Genomic DNA, 18,777 nt, shown 5'->3' with positions numbered 1-18,777 from the left:
CACTTTAGTTAAAATTCTCATTATCCATTGTTCTGTATGCTGGAACTGATGCTATTATGGTGCTTTAGTTGTAAGTTCACTCAAACCACATATCTCATCTGTATAAGAATAACATTTATCTTTTCATGCTGTTGATAACATCAGTCACAAATAAACGATAATGTTTTAGTGATATTAAACATTATATACAAAAATAATGTTTATGAAATTATAATGATTAATATAATTTGAATTTCTTTGAATTACTTTTTACACTTTGATTTACTAAATAAACCTTAAGCTGTTCCTGTTTTCTGGGCTTATTCTTTAACATTCATGATTGATTTGTTCTTCAAATAACAAAGAAAATACTTAAAACACACTACAACAGACTGCAAATTATTGATTGCCATGCACAATGTTAATCCTTGCTCTTGTAATCCAAGTGTACAAAAGCATTTATGATGTTTGTACTATTTTCTACCCTGATTTTTTTCTTCTTTTTTTCAAACTGAAACTTAACAGATATATTTGTATGTATCCTGACACTCCACTTTGCCACCAAGTAGAAAGGCAATGAAATGTATAAGGGCCACAAGAATATCATTATAACACCAATATTTGCCTGTATCTGAACAAATATGAACCCTAAACAGAAATAAAATGTTTAAAATAAAAGTGTATTATTATTATTATGAATGTAATACTTTAGTATTCAGCTAAGAAAACAATGTAAGGAATGTTTGGGATGTTTTTGAGCTAATTATGAGGAACTGATAAGGCTGCAGTCACCGCTACAGGTCATTAACCTGCTATGATGCAAAAGGTACCACTAAGTATATGTGTATTTATGTAGATCATAGGCAAAATGAGCAGATATAAAACTGATGACAGTAATTGGTACTCTGCATGAATCAATATCTGTTTTACTATTATCTATGGATTATTTTGCACCCCTATAGAGTACACCTAATGTATGTGACCTCCAGTTGAATGACTGTTTAGCTCTTATCATAAACAGTTCTAGCTGTAACTATCAGTAATCTCTGCTATACTGCATCACAACTATGATTACTTTTGACAATATTATGACTCACAGTCATTGCTACACACTTCCCCATATGCATTTTGGAATCAAGACGTGACCAAATGAATGTATATACCTAGTATCATTTTCACAGAAAATATGAACACCTTGCCTTGCACTAAGTCATTTACATGAAGCTACTTGCTTGTGACACCAGTGTGTGACCTCAAACACCAAAGTCGCCATTCTCCAACAATGGCATTATGCAAAAAAACCAACCAAACAAGAAGCCCTAACTAACTAATTCAAGAAGCTATAAAATAAACAAACAAATGTATTACATTATGAATTTGTCAGCTGAATTTATTATGTTCCTGTATCATTGTACATTCATTCAGTCATCTTCGGTAACCTCTTTATCATGGTCAGGGTGGATCCAGAGCCCATTCTTGGGACACTGGGCACAAAGAGGAAATATACCCTGGATAGGACCCCATACACACACATGGGCACACTCATTCACACCTGGGGCAATTTAGCATCACCAATCAACTTACGAGCATGTTTTTGGGAGGTGGGAGGAAACTGAAGAACCTGGAATAAATCCACATGGACATGGAAAGAACCTCGGAGATGCTGCACAGTCAGTAACCAGAGCTCAGGACAAAAAAAAAAACTGGGACCCTGGAGCAGTGAGGTGGCAATGCTACCCCTGCATCATTTTTTCATGATAAAGATCAGCATTTGGGCATTGTATCTTCAGACAGGATTATTTACTGTACATTTACAAATAAGTAGTCTTTGAAAAACAAATATCGAGATTTAAAATGGCATTGGAACGAAAAGAAAGGAACAGGAAATGCAGACTGAAGCACATTCATTTAAAACACGAGAAAATCAATCATAGACATCAGTATTGACAAATCCTGTCTCCTGATGCTCTCATACACATATTTTATACAGAAGCAAAGCTTAATATTTCCCCCATAATAAACAATGTTATGAAGTAATTAAAACAGAGGCTTCTCTAAAAATAAAATAAATAAGCAAATTAAATGTATACAAGTTTAGCATGTGGTCATATTGCTTTTATATGTATGACAAAAGATACAATAAAGATAAAGCAGGGTTGTGCACTTTGTCAAAAGCATTTCTGAAATTAGCCCATGTTCTGCATTTATTGTTATTACAAGTCATTAATATTACAGAAGCCAGACTGCATTGCTGATTGTTTAATTCATATTTCAAATCGAGCACAATTATTTGGAGGCAGAGGCAATTTCCTTATTCCGTTGGCTAATGAGCAACTCCAGCTCCGATTCTCCTTGGCTCTTCTGATGGACAGATAGGAAAGAAATATTGACTTATGTGCTACTGACAGAGGCAGGTTTATTATCCTACTGTGCTAACGTGATAATATTTTGACATTTCTCTTCGAATGGCTAAAACTGAGAGCTGAACAAAAGAAGCTAGCATTGCATAAAAAAACCAAAAAACGGAACATTTGAGGACAGTTTTCTCAGTTAATAAATCCATGATGGCCCATGAATAAATGAATGAATGAATGAATGAATGAATGAAAGAAACAGCAATTGTTTATACAAGGACTGTCCAGTAGGGGGCAATAAATAGCAACATTATGACATCAAAACACTGCTGGAGTTTATACTGTAAACTGAGATTGTAGCCATACAGGTTGTGTTAAATTATCAGGTGGCTGCTTTGGGTTATAAGTGGCTGGTTGTTTGTCACTAGGTAAAGTGTGAATGATAACTGACCTCTAGCTGGGATCTCTGAAGAGTGATCTGGCTATAGACACGTCCGCCTTCATCTCCACATACTGCATGCAGTTCTTCCTTATTCAGGGAAAACAACTGAGCTGCAGTGAGAATTCCCAAACAGTCCACCGTCCTGGGAAACATGGAAAACGTTACACACACACACAAAAAGGCGTTCACTAACAGTCATTTCATCAAATGGAAGAAGTCAATGTAAATTACTTTCACACACTAAATAAACTAAGCAATGACACAGAAGCAAGCAGACTCACTGCTTAGAAAATTTCTTTGCATGGAGCCAGGCAGTGACTTCAGCAGGGGATGAAGTGGACGTGAGTGGAATGGTAGGACTAGTGTGGCGCTCCACTCTGAAGTTGCGTGCTGGTGGTTGGTTTTTACCAGAGGTGATCTTTTTCAGCAGCTCATCATTCACTTTACCCATCTGTTGAATGCGGTCTAAGAGATTGAAGAGAGAAAGAGAGACATGTAAAAGCCCAGAGACATGTAAAAGCCCTCCTGCAGTAGCCTGACATCATAGATATGATACCAAACTCACATTGCATACATTTAAACATTACAGAATGAAAACGAAATTGGCCTGAACTGATGTTAATGTTAAATACATTCACCATGGTACTTAGTGGTTTGAAACTACAACAGTTTCAGCAAGCTCTTAATTCCAGTTAGTGATCTAGTAAATAACTGTCTGAAACTGGCTGTTTAAAACACTAACACGGCGTTAGATCAACTCACAATCTTTATCTCGTGGTGTTCTTGTTCTTTCAAAACTGTTTCCTCTCCCAAGAGGACTAGGTGAAGATGGACCTACATATGACTACAAAGAAAACCAGAGGACGCGAGATTTGTACAGGATTCCCATCACAGTGAACGTATGCATTAATTGATTTATAAGAGTTGAAAATGTGTTACCTGGCTGTACATTGGGTCCACACTGTGATCCTCTAGTGTAATGACAACTAGGGTGTTGGAGGGCACTAACCCCACTTGTCCACTCCTGTTCCTCAACTTCCACCACTGGTTATCACTTTCAATTATCTGAACAAAGAATTAGATCAGTAAAAGCCATTTCCACCACAGCTCAAAACTAATTCTGACTTGCTCATTTTGCATTCTCACCTCTAAAATTTCATCCTGAAGAACAGACAGCTCATTGACATTGTGAGCCACAAAGTTGTAGAGGACCTTGACATATTTCCGGGAAGCTGCTGTGAAGGCCCTACAGAGCATGGATGGTTAAAATGCAGCTTTTTATGTCAACCACTATATGAGAAATTACAAACTGGTCTCACATTTAGCTGATTTAGAGGCATTTGCTGCTGTAATATGTTTCCTTTTTTTAATACCTAAATGATTCATTGAGCGACAAATCAGTATTTACCCACAGATGTTTAATTTTGGTAAAATGTATGTTTAATATGTAGAATATTTTAAATTCATCTTGATGTAAATTCAATTAAATAAAACAAATAATTAAATTTAATTAAACCATAAAATAAAAATAAATAAAGGGTTTAATCCTAAGCTGGACTTATTGTCTGTGTGAGTTTCACATGGTCTCACGTGTCCACATGGGTTTCTTCCCGGTTCTCTGGTTTCTTCCCCTCCTAATTTAGCTTTGCCAATTCGCCGGCTGGTATGTTTTTGGGAGGTGGGAAGAATCCGGAGAACATGTACGTAACCCTACATTTCTGAGGCTAACACATGAAGCTCTACTCAACAAAACATTTATAGATACTGTATTAAAAGGCATATCTCACCCATTTGATGCCAGTGAGGAATGTGAGCCAAAAAACTGAAATAAAGGAAGAAAAGAGGAAACAGATTTGTTGACAAAATTATGAAGCAGGTAGTGTTACTGAAATTATCAACAAAATGATTTTCGATGTCTGACAGTTCAGACTGATTTCAATATTATAAAATGGATTAAGTATGAAGTTACTCTTTCTTTGTAACCCCTTGGGGTGGCACAGTGGTGTAAGTGGTTAGCACGGTCGCCTCACAGCAAGAAGGCTCTGGGTTCGAACCCAGTGGCTGGCGAGGGCCTTTCTGTGTGGAGTTTGCATGTTCTCTGTGTCTGTGTGGGTTTCCCCCAAAGACATGTGGTTAGGTTAATATGGGATGGCCTTGGGCTGAGGTGCCCTTGAGCGAGGCACCTACAGTAATTCCCAACTGCTCCCCGGGTGCTGTTAGCACGGCTGCCCACTGCTATGTGTATGTGCTCATTGCTCACGTGTGTTCACTGCTTCAGATGGGTTAAATGCAGAGAGGAAATTTCACAAGTGTGTGATGAATAAAGTTGTGCTTTCTTTTCTCTCTCTATTTCTCACCTCTTCTGATGAGACAGAGGACCTACTGGAGCCCTCGGTTTCCCACGGTGACATGCGAAACAATTCCACTGGAGGCTCCCAGCCATTATGGAAATATGGGACGTAGACAGGAGCACACTGGTCTCTGGGCCAATCAGCTCTGTGAGAGACAGAAGAGGGGAATAGAAATGTTTCATAACTCATTGAGCAGGAAGATATTACAGTGTGCTAAAAATTACAGAATGGTGGCTGGTAATAAATGCCAGTGAGTTTCATGTCAGGTTTTCCCAATAATGCCGGTGAGGAATAAAAAAAAAAGCATGTTTTGAGGAGTTCCAAAGTAACATATACTGTAGTCTAAAAAGGTTGAGCTAAAATGCTTTTCCCTGCAGGCCTGTATTCTGCTAAAAACACTTTTGCCTTATAAACTTGTAAATATAATTTCACCCACTAGACATCTGGAGCATTTCATGCATACCCAATACTATGCAAAAAGTCTTATGTCTTTTGCATGACTGTGTCAATAAAAAGGCCATTTCTTTTTACAAATATTTATTTTTTCACAGAATTAAAAACAAACTACATTAATACACAAATTAACTAACTAAATAATTAATCAATTAATATGTATGGAGAATTTTTTGCATATTGTTACGATAAAATATTGAGACATTTTATAAAACATTAAATATTAAAGTAACATCTAAGTAACAAACATATAGTAAGTAATAGACCACACTTTTGATTATAAAATATTGGAGGCTTTCTGGTAATACCTGCAGAAACAGAAGCAAGTGTGTGGCAGGTTTTGTAAGATTACCAAATATTAATTTGGGTTAGTTTTCTATTCACTATTCAACATCCAAGAAGGACACATCCAGACTGGACAAACTGATCAGGTAGGCCGGCTCTGTGGTCGGCATGAAGCTGGACTCTCTGGTGATGGTGGCAGAGAAGAGGTCTATGGACAAACTATTGAACATCATGGACGATGCCAGTCACCCTCTGCACACCGTCATCAGCAACCAGAGGAGCCTGTTCAGTGACAGAATGCTCCTTCCCAAGTGCAGGACGAACAGACTTAAAAACTCCTTTGTCCCTCACGCCATCAGACTGTACAACTCCTCTCTGGGATGGTGTAATAGGAGGACAGAGGACGGGAAGGAGCAGTAGCCTAGCCTAACAATAAGCAATACCGGACAATGTGCAATATAATGCGCAATCTTTTTCCTGCTGCCCCCCCCCCCCCCCTTCCCCATATCTTATTCTTTTATATTTGTAAATGTAAATACTTAATTTATTTTAATTTATCTAGAAGTTTTCTCTATTTCTTTTCTCTGTTTATCTGTAATGATGTTGCTGGAATCTTAATTTCCCTGAGGGAACCCTCCCAAAGGGATCAATAAAGTTTTATCTAATCTAATCTAATCTAATCTAATCTAATCTAATCTAATCTAATCTAATCTAATCTAATCTAATCTAATCTAATCCACTGAGCTTTATTTAATAATTTTTTCTATATGTATATATTTGATTTAATTATTTTAAAAGGTGGGTGGTGTAGTGGTTAGCACTGTGGCCACACAGCAAGAAGGTCCTGGGTTCAAATCTCGCAGCCGACTGGGGCATTTCTCTGGGGCATGTTCTCCCTGTGCCTGCGTGGGTTTCTTCCCGCAGTCCAAAGACATGTAGATTAGATCAACTGGCTACTCTAAATTGCCAACAGGTGAGAATGTGAGTGTGAATGGCTGTCTGTCTCTATGTTAGCCCTGCAATAGATTAGCAACCTCGCCCAAAGTCAGTTGGGATTGGCTCCATTTTCCCCAGTGGTCCTGATGGATAAGCTTTATAGATGATTGATGGATGTTTTAAAGGTATCTTTAAATATTTTTGCTTTACACAATATTAAATATTAAAAAGGCTCACAAGACACAGACATTTAACTACTGTGTTCACTGTATAAAGTTAAACATGTCCAGGTCTAACACTACCATGAGGCTGCACTATAATCTTGAAGGGCCTTGTAATGAAGGGAGTGATAAGCAATAATGCAACATCCATCCATTTTCTGTACCGCTTTGGACTATGGGACGAAACCGAAGCACTTGGAGAACTCCACACAGAAAGGCCCTAGTCGGTTAAAAAGTTCAAACCCAGAACCTCCTTGCTGTGAGGCAAGATGTCCACATTCTCAAAGCTTAAATGAAATAAGACTGACTTTAGCTTATGGATGCTGCATTTATTTTTGATGAAAACTTTGCACGAGCAAGAAAAATAATTTCACAAGGTGTAGAGGGCCACTGTTACTGATCGTCATTGACCTCCCTGCTCAAATGTACCTGATGCTACTCATTCTTTAAAGATATTTTTTTGGGCTTTTTGCACCTTTCTTGGACAGGACAGTGTAGAGACAGGAAACGAGCGGGAGAGAGAGAGAGACGGGGAGGGATCGGGAAACGACCCCGGGCCGGAATTGAACCCGGGTCCCCGGATTTATGGTATGGCGCCTTATCCACCTGAGCCACAACGCCCCCACCTGATGCTACTCATAACTAGCTTTAGCAGATGCACTAGACTAAGGAAATCATGAAACTGTGTTGCACTATAATCCTCCCAGAATGCAAAGGAGTTCTCCAACTCTAACAAATCCAAAGACGTCCAACACATCCATTCTAGGTGAATACAGTGAGCAAGTACCAGTATTACCTAGGTCTTGTCCAGCCATCGCCCAGGAGTTCAAAGATTGTCATCTCTTTCGGAGTCAGGTGTCCTCTCAAAAAATCCACCGCTTCACAAGACAGGTGAGGAGAGATTACCGAGCGAGCCAGGTCAGGACCACCACAGTTCTGTAAGATCTGCAGCAACACAATTATGAGCTGTTGCCTATGTATATCTGAGTGTGTACTTGTTTGCAATCCTTACCATCTCAAGGGGTCCAAATAGGAAGTGGATGAGTTCTGCGGCATTAGGATTCTGAATGTGCTTCTTTAGTTTGGCCTGTAGATGGTGCACAAATTGAACAAGCACATATTACTATTGCCGTTACATTTCATTTTTATCTGTTCATGCCTTATATTAAGTCCATACTGAGTCCATAATTAAGAATCGTTTTATGGACAAACTATAGAGTACATGGCTGATATCATACTGTCCAGTGATGCCCAGTGCATCAGACAGTAATGAATTTGGAGCATTATTACCTCCACCAGCTTTGTTGGATGAGGTTATGTGTTTGCGTCGGTTTGTTTTCTTTGTTTGTTTGTCTGTTCCCAATGTAACGCAAAAAATAGTGAACAGATTTTGATTCAATTCTGAGGAAAGGTGGGCCATGGGCCAAGAAACAATTGATGATATTTTGATGCAAATTTGGACATGTATGTGGATCCAGGATTTTTTTTTGTCTGCTCCCAAAATAACTCCAAAAGTAGTGAATGGATTTTGATGAAATTTGGTGTACAACTTTAGTATTATCCTAGGTTTAAGTACATATGACCTGTTGATAATATGTGGATTGGCAGAGGTATGCACTCTACCAAGCGCCCTTTTGGGAGGTACAGTGTCTTGCAAAAGTATTCATCTCCCTTGGTGTTTGTCCTGTTTTGTCGCATTACAAACTGGAATTAAAATGGATATTTGGGAGGTTAGCACCATTTGATTAACACAACATGCATACAGCTTTAAAGGTGAAAATTGTTGTTTTATTGTGACACAAACAATAATTAAGATGAAAAAACAGAAATCTGGAGTGTGCATAGGTATTCCCCCCCAAGTCAATACTTTGTAGAGCCACCTTTTTGCTGTAATTATAGCTGCAAGTTTCTTGGGGTACGTCTCTATTAGCTTAGCACATCTAGCCACTGGGATTTTTACCCATTCCTCAAGGCAAAACTGCTCCAACTCCTTCAAATTAGATGGGTTGTGTTGGTGTACAGCAATCTTCAAGTTATGCCACAGATTCTCAATTGGATTGCGGTCTGGGCTTTGATTAGGCCATTCCAAAACATTTAAATGTTTCCCTTTAAACCACTCCAGTGTAGCTTTAGCAGTATGCTTAGGGTCATTGTCCTGCTGGAACGTGAACCTCCATCCCAGTCTCAAACCTCTGGCTGACTCAAACAGGTTTTCCTCCAGAATTGCCCTGTATTTAGTGCCATCCATCTTTCCTTCAGTCCTGACCAGCTTTCCTGTCCCTGCAGATGAAAACATCCCCACAGCATGATGCTGCCACCACCATGCTTCACTGTAGGAATGGTGTTCTCAGGGTGTTGGATTTGCGCCACACATGGCATTTCCCATGATAGCCAAAAAGATCAATGTTAGTCTCATTTGACCAGAGAATCTTCTTCCATGTGTTTGGGGAGTCTGCCACATGATATTGGGCAAACTCCAAACATTTTTTCTTAAGTAATGGCTTTTTTTTCTGGCCACTCTTCCATAAAGCCCCGCTCTGTGGAGTGTACGACTTAAAGTGGTCCTATGGACAGATACTCCCATCTCCACTGTGGACCTTTGCAGCTCCTTCAGTGTTATCTTTGGTGTTTTTGTTGCAGCTCTGATTAATGCCCTCCTTGCCTGGTCTGAGAGTTTTGGTGGGCGGCCTTCTCTTGTCAGGTTTGTAGTGGTGCCATATTCTTTCCATTTTGCTATAATGGTACTCCGTGGGATATTCAAAGTTTGGGATATTTTTTTTTTAACCCAACCCTGATCTACAGTTCTCTACAACTTTGCCTCTGACCTGTTTGGAGTACTCCTTGGTTCTCATGTTGCTTGCTTAGTAGTGTTGCAGAGTGTGTGTGTCCTTCCAGAACAGGCTGATTTATACAGACATCATGTGACAGATCATGTGACACTTTGATTGCACACAGGTGGATCTTAATCAACTAATTATGTTACTTATGAAGTTAATTGGTTGGACCAGCTCTTATTTAGGAGTTTCATACGAAAGGGAGTGAATACCTATGCACACTTGTGTCACAATAAAACAACAATTTTTCACCTTTAAAAGTGGTAGGCATGTTGTGTAAATCAAATGGTGCTAACCCCCCAAAAATCCATTTTAAATCCAGCTTGTAATGTGACAAAACAGGACAAACACCAAGGGGGATGAATACTTTTGCAAGACACTGTATTATAAGCATCATCATTATGGAATAACAGATTTGCTATGTTGTTTTGGTGTGGAGTCAGTACAGGAATAAATGCCTGTGGCACATTTTATAATCTTATAAAACGGTTTTAACATGATGGCCATTGCTGTTTGTTTGTTTGTTTGTTTGTTACTTGCAGCAAGTCCAGACACTGACTACTTGGACTTGGAAAAGGCTTGTGTGTATGTTGGTGTCTGAAGGTGTGACAGATAAAAGCAGGTTGTTTTATGAAACTCACCAGCAGATTAAAGGAGAGCTTCAGTTTCTGGAGAGTGTCAATGAACTCTGCCTCGGATGGAGGTTTAGCTCTTAGTGTTAACATACCCTCTGGACATAAACCATAAAGCAGCACAGTAATGATTACCACTGTTGCCCAATACTATTAATCCATACTCAAAATATAGGAAAAAAGGAGAACAAGGATAACTGAAAGCAGGAAAGGGATAGGGAACAGTAAATACCTGCTGGCCCTCTTTTCTTATGTTTTCTGTTCTTGTTACGCTGGTTGAGCTGGGCAAAGGCTTCTGCGGCTTTTTGCAGCCGCGCCACAAACATCTCGATGTCATCCAAAGCACAGTTCAGGACTTGCTAAACAAGAAACACACACAGACAGTTAGACATAACTGCAATTACATCATTAAACCTGGTCTGTGGTTATCATTCACCTGATACACTGAATGCTTGAGTGGTTTTTAACCCTTTATGTGTGTGTGTTCCTTCTATTGTTACTCAGTGTTAGAAGCACTCACCACTTCCTTCTCAATGCGCTGGGCTAATTTCTCATGGGATTCTGTGTCCTGCTGTACTGAACTTCGTCTTCCTACATCTGACACACACAGATGGACAGGTGTACATTCAACAAATTATGCAATGGATATGATTTAGCACTGCATATGTCCCATGTGTGTGTATGGCTCACTTTGCATGTCCATAGCTGCCACGCGCCCTTTCATCCCAGGATAAAAATCTTTTGACTCTGAGGGTGGGATGATTGTCTCCCGGTGCCGCTTCATTTTTTCCTGGTTCATCCTACAAGAGGAAAGTTTGTTAGTGTGTTTAGTATCAGCAGGATGATTATTGTATACACACATATAACACTGGAGTTCTCACTTTTACAAGTCCAATATGTACAGTATATGGGCAGACTTATCTGTGGTGATGTCCATAGCTGCCACAATTTTTCAATATTCAAGTACCAAAATTTTCAGTTCAAGACAGGCACCAAAAGAAACTAATGGTACGGTACTTGGGAGTGGTGCTAACAGCCCTGTTCATCAGAGGTGGGAAGTAACAAAGTACAAATACTTCATTATTATACTCAAGTAGAATTTTCAGTTTTGTACTTTGAGTATTTTTACTCTTACCCACTACACCATTTAACAAAAAATATCTGTACTTTCATCTCTTTATATTTTAAAATCAGGCTCATTAGTTTTAATGCATTTGGGGGAAATTATTGACTATTATTTTTAATTTGCATCTTTGCGTGCTTTTCCCAACATCAAGACTGATTTCAACCTAAATGAATGGGGCAATAACACAAAAGAGGACACTGATACACCAACCCAATCTGGCAACCCAGACTCTGAATCAAAACATGAGCTGTGTTCAGTTTCAGTAAACTGAGACAAATGTTTTTTCTTTGAACTTTTTTTGTGTAAACATGTTTTTGTGTAAACATTCCAAATTATTTGTTATAAATAGCTAACACGTTAGCTTTATGTGATGCTTTTCAAACCCTAACTATAAGTTACCATTATATACAGCTGGGTTGTCGAGGTTAGCACACTGCACATAGCTAATCAATATCGACTGCACATGCAAGTCGATTATTTATCACAAAGCACTTAGCAATTAAAACATTTGTATAGGAGCACCATATGTAAGGTATTATTTAATAATTATTTTAAGAATGCGCGAGTTTGCCTCCTTCCACACGCACACATGGACCACCCGAATATTATATTATATTATCCATCCATCCGTTATCTGTAGCCGCTTATCCTGTCCTACAGGGTCGCAGGCAAGCTGGAGCCTATCCCAGCTGACTATGGGCGAGAGGCGGGGTAAACCCTGGACAAGTCGCCAGGTTATCGCAGGGCTGACACAGAGACAGACAACCATTCACACTCACATTCACACCTACGGTCAATTTAGAGCCACCAGTTAACCTAACCTGCATGTCTTTGGACTGTGGGGGAAACCGGAGCACCCGGAGGAAACCCACACAGACACGGGGAGAACATGCAAACTCCACACAAAAAGGCCCTCACCGGCTGCTGGGCTTGAACCCAGGACCTTCTTGCTGTGAGGTGACAGTGCTAACCACTACACCACCATGCCGCCTATATTATATTATATTATCTCATTCATCTCATTATCTCTAGCCGCTTTATGCTTCTACAGGGTCGCAGGCAAACTGAAGCCTATCCCAGCTGACTATGGGTGAAAGGCGGGGTACACCCTGGACAAGTTGCCAGGTCATCACAGGGCTGACACATAGACACAGACAACCACTCACATTCACACCTACGGTCAATTTAGAGTCACCAGTTAACCTAACCTGCATGTCTTTGGACTGTGGGGGAAACCGGAGCACCCGGAGGAAACCCACGCGGACACGGGGAGAACATGCAAACTCCGCACAGAAAGGCCTTCGTCGGCCGCGGGGCTCGAACCCGGACCTTCTTGCTGTGAGGTGACAGCGCTAACCACTACACTACCATGCCGCCCCATATTATATATTATATTATAGCAGAGCTCCATACTTTAAGATATGATAATGCACTGACCTGATTTTTGATGGCTTTTGCAACTGTATAACATCTGCATGTACAAACGACATACAGTACATGTACCATCACAGGGAACCCAACCATAAGTGCAAGGCAACGTCTTTTACAAACACTTGACCATAGCACAATGAAATTTGTACCGTAATTTTATTTGCAAGCTGGGCTTTTATCCAGCATTTACTTTGAATTTGCTTTTTTAAAAAAAAAAACAAATGTGGGGTTATTTATTAACACATTTTATATAAAATGTTCATGACAGCTTCATATAAAACTAGTTAAACCAGTTTTATTAGTCCACTGGCTTGTTGGACAGCTGACAGCTTCTGCCATGTAAGGCAACAGATGGCTGTAATTGCAGGAAGAGTTTTATTGAAATCACACTAGCAAACAGATCCAAAACGGAGACAAAGGCAGATTTGAAAAACAGGCAGTGGTGGAGTAAGGCACAGACAGGATATCAGAGGTAATACAATACTCACAGTCCAAAAACACAAACAGGGTCAAAACCAGAAAAGTGATACAAGATACAGGGCTTGGTACGGTCAGACGCAGAGTACAGAGTGTATACTTCACAAAGTCTGTGTGTTACTGAGAGTCCCTATATGAGGGTGCTGTGATTGTGCTCTCATCAGGAACAGGTGCATGGTAATTAGTCCTAATGGCACTGTGCACCAATGCATGTGGATGTGACAGATGTAACCAGACAATTGTTTGACATATCAAATTGAATATTAAATTGTAACTATATAGTAATGAAAAAGTGAAAGCGCTGGTTCACTGCTATCCACCAGGCACCCAGCAGAGTCACGCCATAATAAATGTTGTGTTGTTGTTTCTGGCACATGGCATGCGATGTCAAAGAAAGGAATAAATATGTATTCCTAACTGTGATGTGTATCTCATGATGGGTATCACTGTTACAAGACAATGCAGCAATTTACTGACATGAAACGCACTACACTACACAATTTGATTGTTCATATGCTGTAATATTATTATGCTACTGAGGTTGATTTTGTGCCCGTGCAAATATTTTGCTCATACACTCATCAGGAGCTCTGCTTTTAGGCAGTCCCTAAATATTATATTATATTATATTATATTATATTATATTATATTATATTATATTATATTATATTATATTATATTATATTATATATGAGGTTCAGTTAGCTTTTCACAGAAACAGCTGGTAGAAATTTCCTCAAAATGGCTACTTTTTACTTTTAGTAGCCTGTACTTTTGTACTTTTACTTGAGTAAAAAAGTTGAATCAGTTCATCTACTTTTATTTTTTAGTCTTTTTTTTTTACACAAGTATCTATTTTTCTACTTAAAGAATGTGGGTATTTTGCAACTTCTGCTGTTCATTAATTGCTATTATTGTGTTAGCGACACAGAAAAACATGCATTATACGACAATTTTTTGGCTTACTGCTTCTGCCTTCTGTTTAATTGCTAAACTGGCATAGTTGTCTAAATGTTCAAAAAATAGTGTTTCTTTCATGATGGACTTAACAATAGCATTCATGCATAGTGAAATAATGATGTGGTCACTTTCTGACTGTTTCAGTCTTAACTGGTATGAAATGGACAAGAAATAGATCCAAGTAGCTTTAGCTCATGCTGTGTTCCTACTCAATAATAAGAAACGCATAGAAGAACAATAGTGATGCGTGCTCTGCACTGCTCTGGACCAAGTCCGATCGAGCCGCACGTTTTGATATATTGCTTGTCTGTGTGCGACGTACGGTTATTGGGTTATTACGAATCAAAATTTGTACGGAAGATGAATAATAATAATGGAACCATACACTAGTTTGTGTGTGTAGCAGTTATGTGAGTTGAAACTTACTTTAGCGTTTGAGGTCTCATCTTCTTGCCGTTTTTATTGTCTCCCAATGCACTATCGATGTCAGCGTGCACTATTTCCGCCTGAAGTGATTAATAAGATTTATAATTGCACTGTGTGTTTTACAGATATATACACTTTCAGTAGAATACTGCTGTCTGGTACTGATATGATGATATCTGTATAAAAATGTATTAGTACAGAGAGTTATAACTAAGAGTCCATCAAACCAGATATCATTAAAAAAAAAACACACATTAAGCACTGCTTAATTCATTGTTTTTAGCTCACACTTCATAATGAAACATAGTGAAATTTACAGGACTATTCCATGTACATCTACTGCTTATTCACTACTAGTGCAAGCCTTGATTATCACTATACTATACTGTGACTTCTAAAACTGGCACTTAAAGTAAACTATATTAATACACAAATGTAAAGAGAAGCAATAATTAAGGAGCCTTCATTCTACATGCAAGCCTATGAGCAGTTGTGTGCCTCACCTCCACCTCATCGCAATAGAAGAAGTGAATGTCTGGTCGGTGCTGGTCACTGTCCTGGCAGACCAATAGCAGGACAGATGGGTACTTTGTCTTATTCAGAACTGTCTGACTGTGATGAACTATAGAGAGAGGGAAGTTCTCCAGCTCCTCCTGTTAAAAGGAGACAGAGGAATGATAGGAAATGTGACAGAAAATAGGAAGGTACAGAGAAAAAAAAAAGAGCAGTACTAGAAATATAATTCAAATTCAAGGGCCAGAGAACAAATGAAAATAATAATCATGTGTGTATACAGTGTATAGTACATTTGTGGTCAGAAGTTTACATACAGTGACATGAATGTCATCTTGGATATGAATGTCATGGCAATATTTGGGCTTTCAGTAATTTCTTTGAACTGTTCTTTTTCTGTGGCAGAATGATTGTACAGCATACGTCTTTAATAATAATAATAATAACAATAATAATAAAAAAAACACTAGAATTTGGTGCACAAGTTTTAATTTTCTTTGGGTTTTCTGAAATCAACACAGGGTCAAAAATGTACATACACTCACTTATATTATTAATTCAGAAGTGCTGAAACTTCCAAAATGTCTTTTATCTTGCCAAGGCTGAGGTCTCTTAACTTTCTGTTAGTGATCATGACTGACTACAGCTGGTAGCTTTTCTGTGCCTTCATAAAAAGGGTTTGTTTACAGCACTCATTGGATTGACCAACACACAGTAAAATGGGAAAGTCCAAGGAGCTCAGTGCAGATCTGAGAAAGACGATCGCAAATGTACACAACTCCAGAATGTCTCTTGGAGCTATTTCTAAATAACTGCAAATTCCAAGCTCAGTTCAAACAATTGTATCCAAGTTATTGTGAAGTGTAATCACTTTGCCAAGCCACTCTGCTTCAAGAAAACCCAAACTGTCACCCTCAGCTGAAAGGAAATTGGTTTGGATGGTCAGGAACAACCTGGGAACCACCATGGCACAGCCCTGCCATGAACTGGAAGCTGATGGATCACTGTCTACAGTTCAGATCGCCATGGACTGAGGCAGCTATCCAAGAAATAACCCCCTGCTCCAAAATTGACACCTTCAAGTTTAACTAAAGTTTGAAGCTGACCACACGAACAAAGAAAAAGCCTTCTGGAGGATAGCTGTATGGTCAGATGAGCCAAAGATTGAGTTGTTTGGCCACAATGACCACCATGTACAGAGGGACACTATACCAGCTGGTGGTGGTGGTAGGATCATCATGCTCTGGGGCTGTTTTGCTGCCAGTGGAACTGGTTCACTGCATAAAGTGGATGGAATAATGAAGGAGGAGGACGACCTCAGAATTTTTCAGCATAAATCATCAGAAACTTGAACACGACTTGGGACTTACAACAGGACAATGAACCCAAACACGCATCAGAGCTGGTTGTGGAGTATAAAGCAGGCTAATATTAAGCTTAAAACAAGTCCTGACTTCAACCCTATTGAAAATATATGGACCGTGCTTATAAGTCAAGTCCATGCCAAGAAAAAAAAAAAAAATTAACTGAACTCTACCAAATCTACCATGAAGAGTCGTGAAATATTCAACCAGAATTCTGCCAGAAGCTTGTTCATGGTAAACAAAAATGTTTGATCAAGGTGAATCTTATGAAGAGACATTTTACCCAAATATTAGGTGTGCTGTATGTATATTTTTGACCCTGTATGTATAATTTTGACCCGATGTTGATTTCAGAAAACCCAAAGAAAATTAAAACTTGTGCACCAAATACTAGTGTTTTTTTTTAATTTAAAGATGTATGCTGTACATTCTGCCACAGAAAAAGAACAGTTCAAAGAAATTACTGAAAGCCCAAATATTGCCATGACATTCATATCCAAGATGACATTCATGTCACTGTATGTAAACTTCTGACCACAACTGTATATCTGACTCCACTTTTGGCCTTAATAGGGCTATTGTATACTATATGGACACCTGACCATCATACCCATATGTGCATAATTGTTGGAATCACAAAATTATATAGTATGTCTCTAGCATTGCGGTTTCCCTTCACTGGACCTAAGGGGTTGAGCCCAAACATGTTCTTGCATGATAATGCCCCGTGTACAAATGAGGTCCATCAGGACATGGTCTGCCACCTTTTGGATGAAATGGATTGCTAAATACCCCCCAGGAGAGTGGAGGTTATTATAACAGCAAAGGGGAATAAATTTGGAATGGAATATTCAACAACCACAGATGGGTGTGATGGTCAGGTGTTCATATACCTTTGGCCATATATAGTGTGTGTGTTTGGGTGCATGTATATATATATCCTGTTCTACAGGGTTGCAGGCAAGCTGGAGCCTATCCCAGCTGACTACGGGCGAAAGGCGGGGTACACCCTGGACAAGTCGCCAGGTCATCACAGGGCTGACACATAGACACAGACAACCATTCACACTCACATTCACACCTACGGTCAATTTAGAGTCACCAGTTAACCTAACCTGCATGTCTTTGGACTGTGGGGGAAACCGGAGCACCCGGAGGAAACCCACGCGGACACGGGGAGAACATGCAAACTCCGCACAGAAAGGCCCTCGCCGGCCACGGGGCTCGAACCCAGACCTTCTTGCTGTGAGGCGACAGCGCTAACCACTACACCACCGTGCCGCCCCTCCAAATTTTATTATTATTATTATTATTATTATTAAAGATGTGCGCTGTACAATCATTCTGCCACAGGAAAAGAACCATTCAAAAGAAATGACTTATTTTTTTATACTATTACAGTGTAGTTTTAATGACAATGATCAACATATCCCTTTAATTTAATTTAATGCAGTTTCTTTACTGCATCATCTACTGTGGCTATATTTTATACTTTCATGCTGAATAAGCATTAGGTCTACTGCTTATAAGTGCAAGCCTCTATACCACTTTACTATACTGTGACCTCTAAAACAAGCACTTAAAGTAAAAATCTATTAAGATAAACTAAATATTTTATCTAAGCAGTTATGGACAGGGGTAAGAGCTGTGAACATCTATGAGGGGTAAAGGGCAGTGCAGTCTGAGCTCTGAAATAACACGGAGTTAAAGTACAAGGCCACAACAAACACTTAATTTCTCTTAACACTGAAAGCATAGATGAGTGAAATCTCATCTCATTATCTCTAGCCGCTTTATCCTTCTACAGGGTCGCAGGCAAGCTGGAACCTATCCCAGCTGACTACGGGCGAAAGGCGGGGTACACCCTGGAGAAGTCGCCAGGTCATCACAGGGCAGATGAGTGAAATATGATTTTTAATTTATCTTATAAAGAAATGCTTTATGTAATCACATTAAGGTGCTAATAGAAATCAGCAGTGAGAAAGTATTTTAG

At 39.2% G+C, this 18,777-nt stretch overlaps 1 protein-coding gene across 2 annotated transcripts in view; it reads right to left on the bottom strand.

Annotated features, from left to right (window-relative positions):
• Positions 1–989: 989 nt before the first annotated feature.
• Positions 990–18,777, bottom strand: part of eps8l2 (EPS8 like 2) — an 81,682-nt gene continuing 63,894 nt past the window's right edge. For both annotated transcript variants that reach the window (XM_060908361.1, XM_060908352.1), the window contains 16 exons: positions 15,411–15,560; positions 14,908–14,987; positions 11,178–11,287; positions 11,008–11,084; positions 10,720–10,846; positions 10,497–10,585; positions 8,034–8,108; positions 7,818–7,966; positions 5,133–5,271; positions 4,563–4,597; positions 3,922–4,021; positions 3,715–3,840; positions 3,538–3,619; positions 3,057–3,240; positions 2,785–2,917; positions 990–2,340 (listed from right to left, as the gene is read on the bottom strand). In XM_060908361.1, coding sequence (XP_060764344.1) covers positions 2,266–2,340; positions 2,785–2,917; positions 3,057–3,240; positions 3,538–3,619; positions 3,715–3,840; positions 3,922–4,021; positions 4,563–4,597; positions 5,133–5,271; positions 7,818–7,966; positions 8,034–8,108; positions 10,497–10,585; positions 10,720–10,846; positions 11,008–11,084; positions 11,178–11,287; positions 14,908–14,987; positions 15,411–15,560 — 1,731 coding nt within the window. In that variant the 3' untranslated portion in view covers positions 990–2,265. The remainder of the gene's footprint in view (positions 2,341–2,784; positions 2,918–3,056; positions 3,241–3,537; positions 3,620–3,714; positions 3,841–3,921; positions 4,022–4,562; positions 4,598–5,132; positions 5,272–7,817; positions 7,967–8,033; positions 8,109–10,496; positions 10,586–10,719; positions 10,847–11,007; positions 11,085–11,177; positions 11,288–14,907; positions 14,988–15,410; positions 15,561–18,777) is intronic.

Source organism: Neoarius graeffei, chromosome 2 (genome assembly GCF_027579695.1).
Source record: "Neoarius graeffei isolate fNeoGra1 chromosome 2, fNeoGra1.pri, whole genome shotgun sequence".
Classification (NCBI taxonomy): domain Eukaryota; kingdom Metazoa; phylum Chordata; class Actinopteri; order Siluriformes; family Ariidae; genus Neoarius; species Neoarius graeffei.
This window is presented reverse-complemented; position numbering and strand designations above follow the sequence as displayed.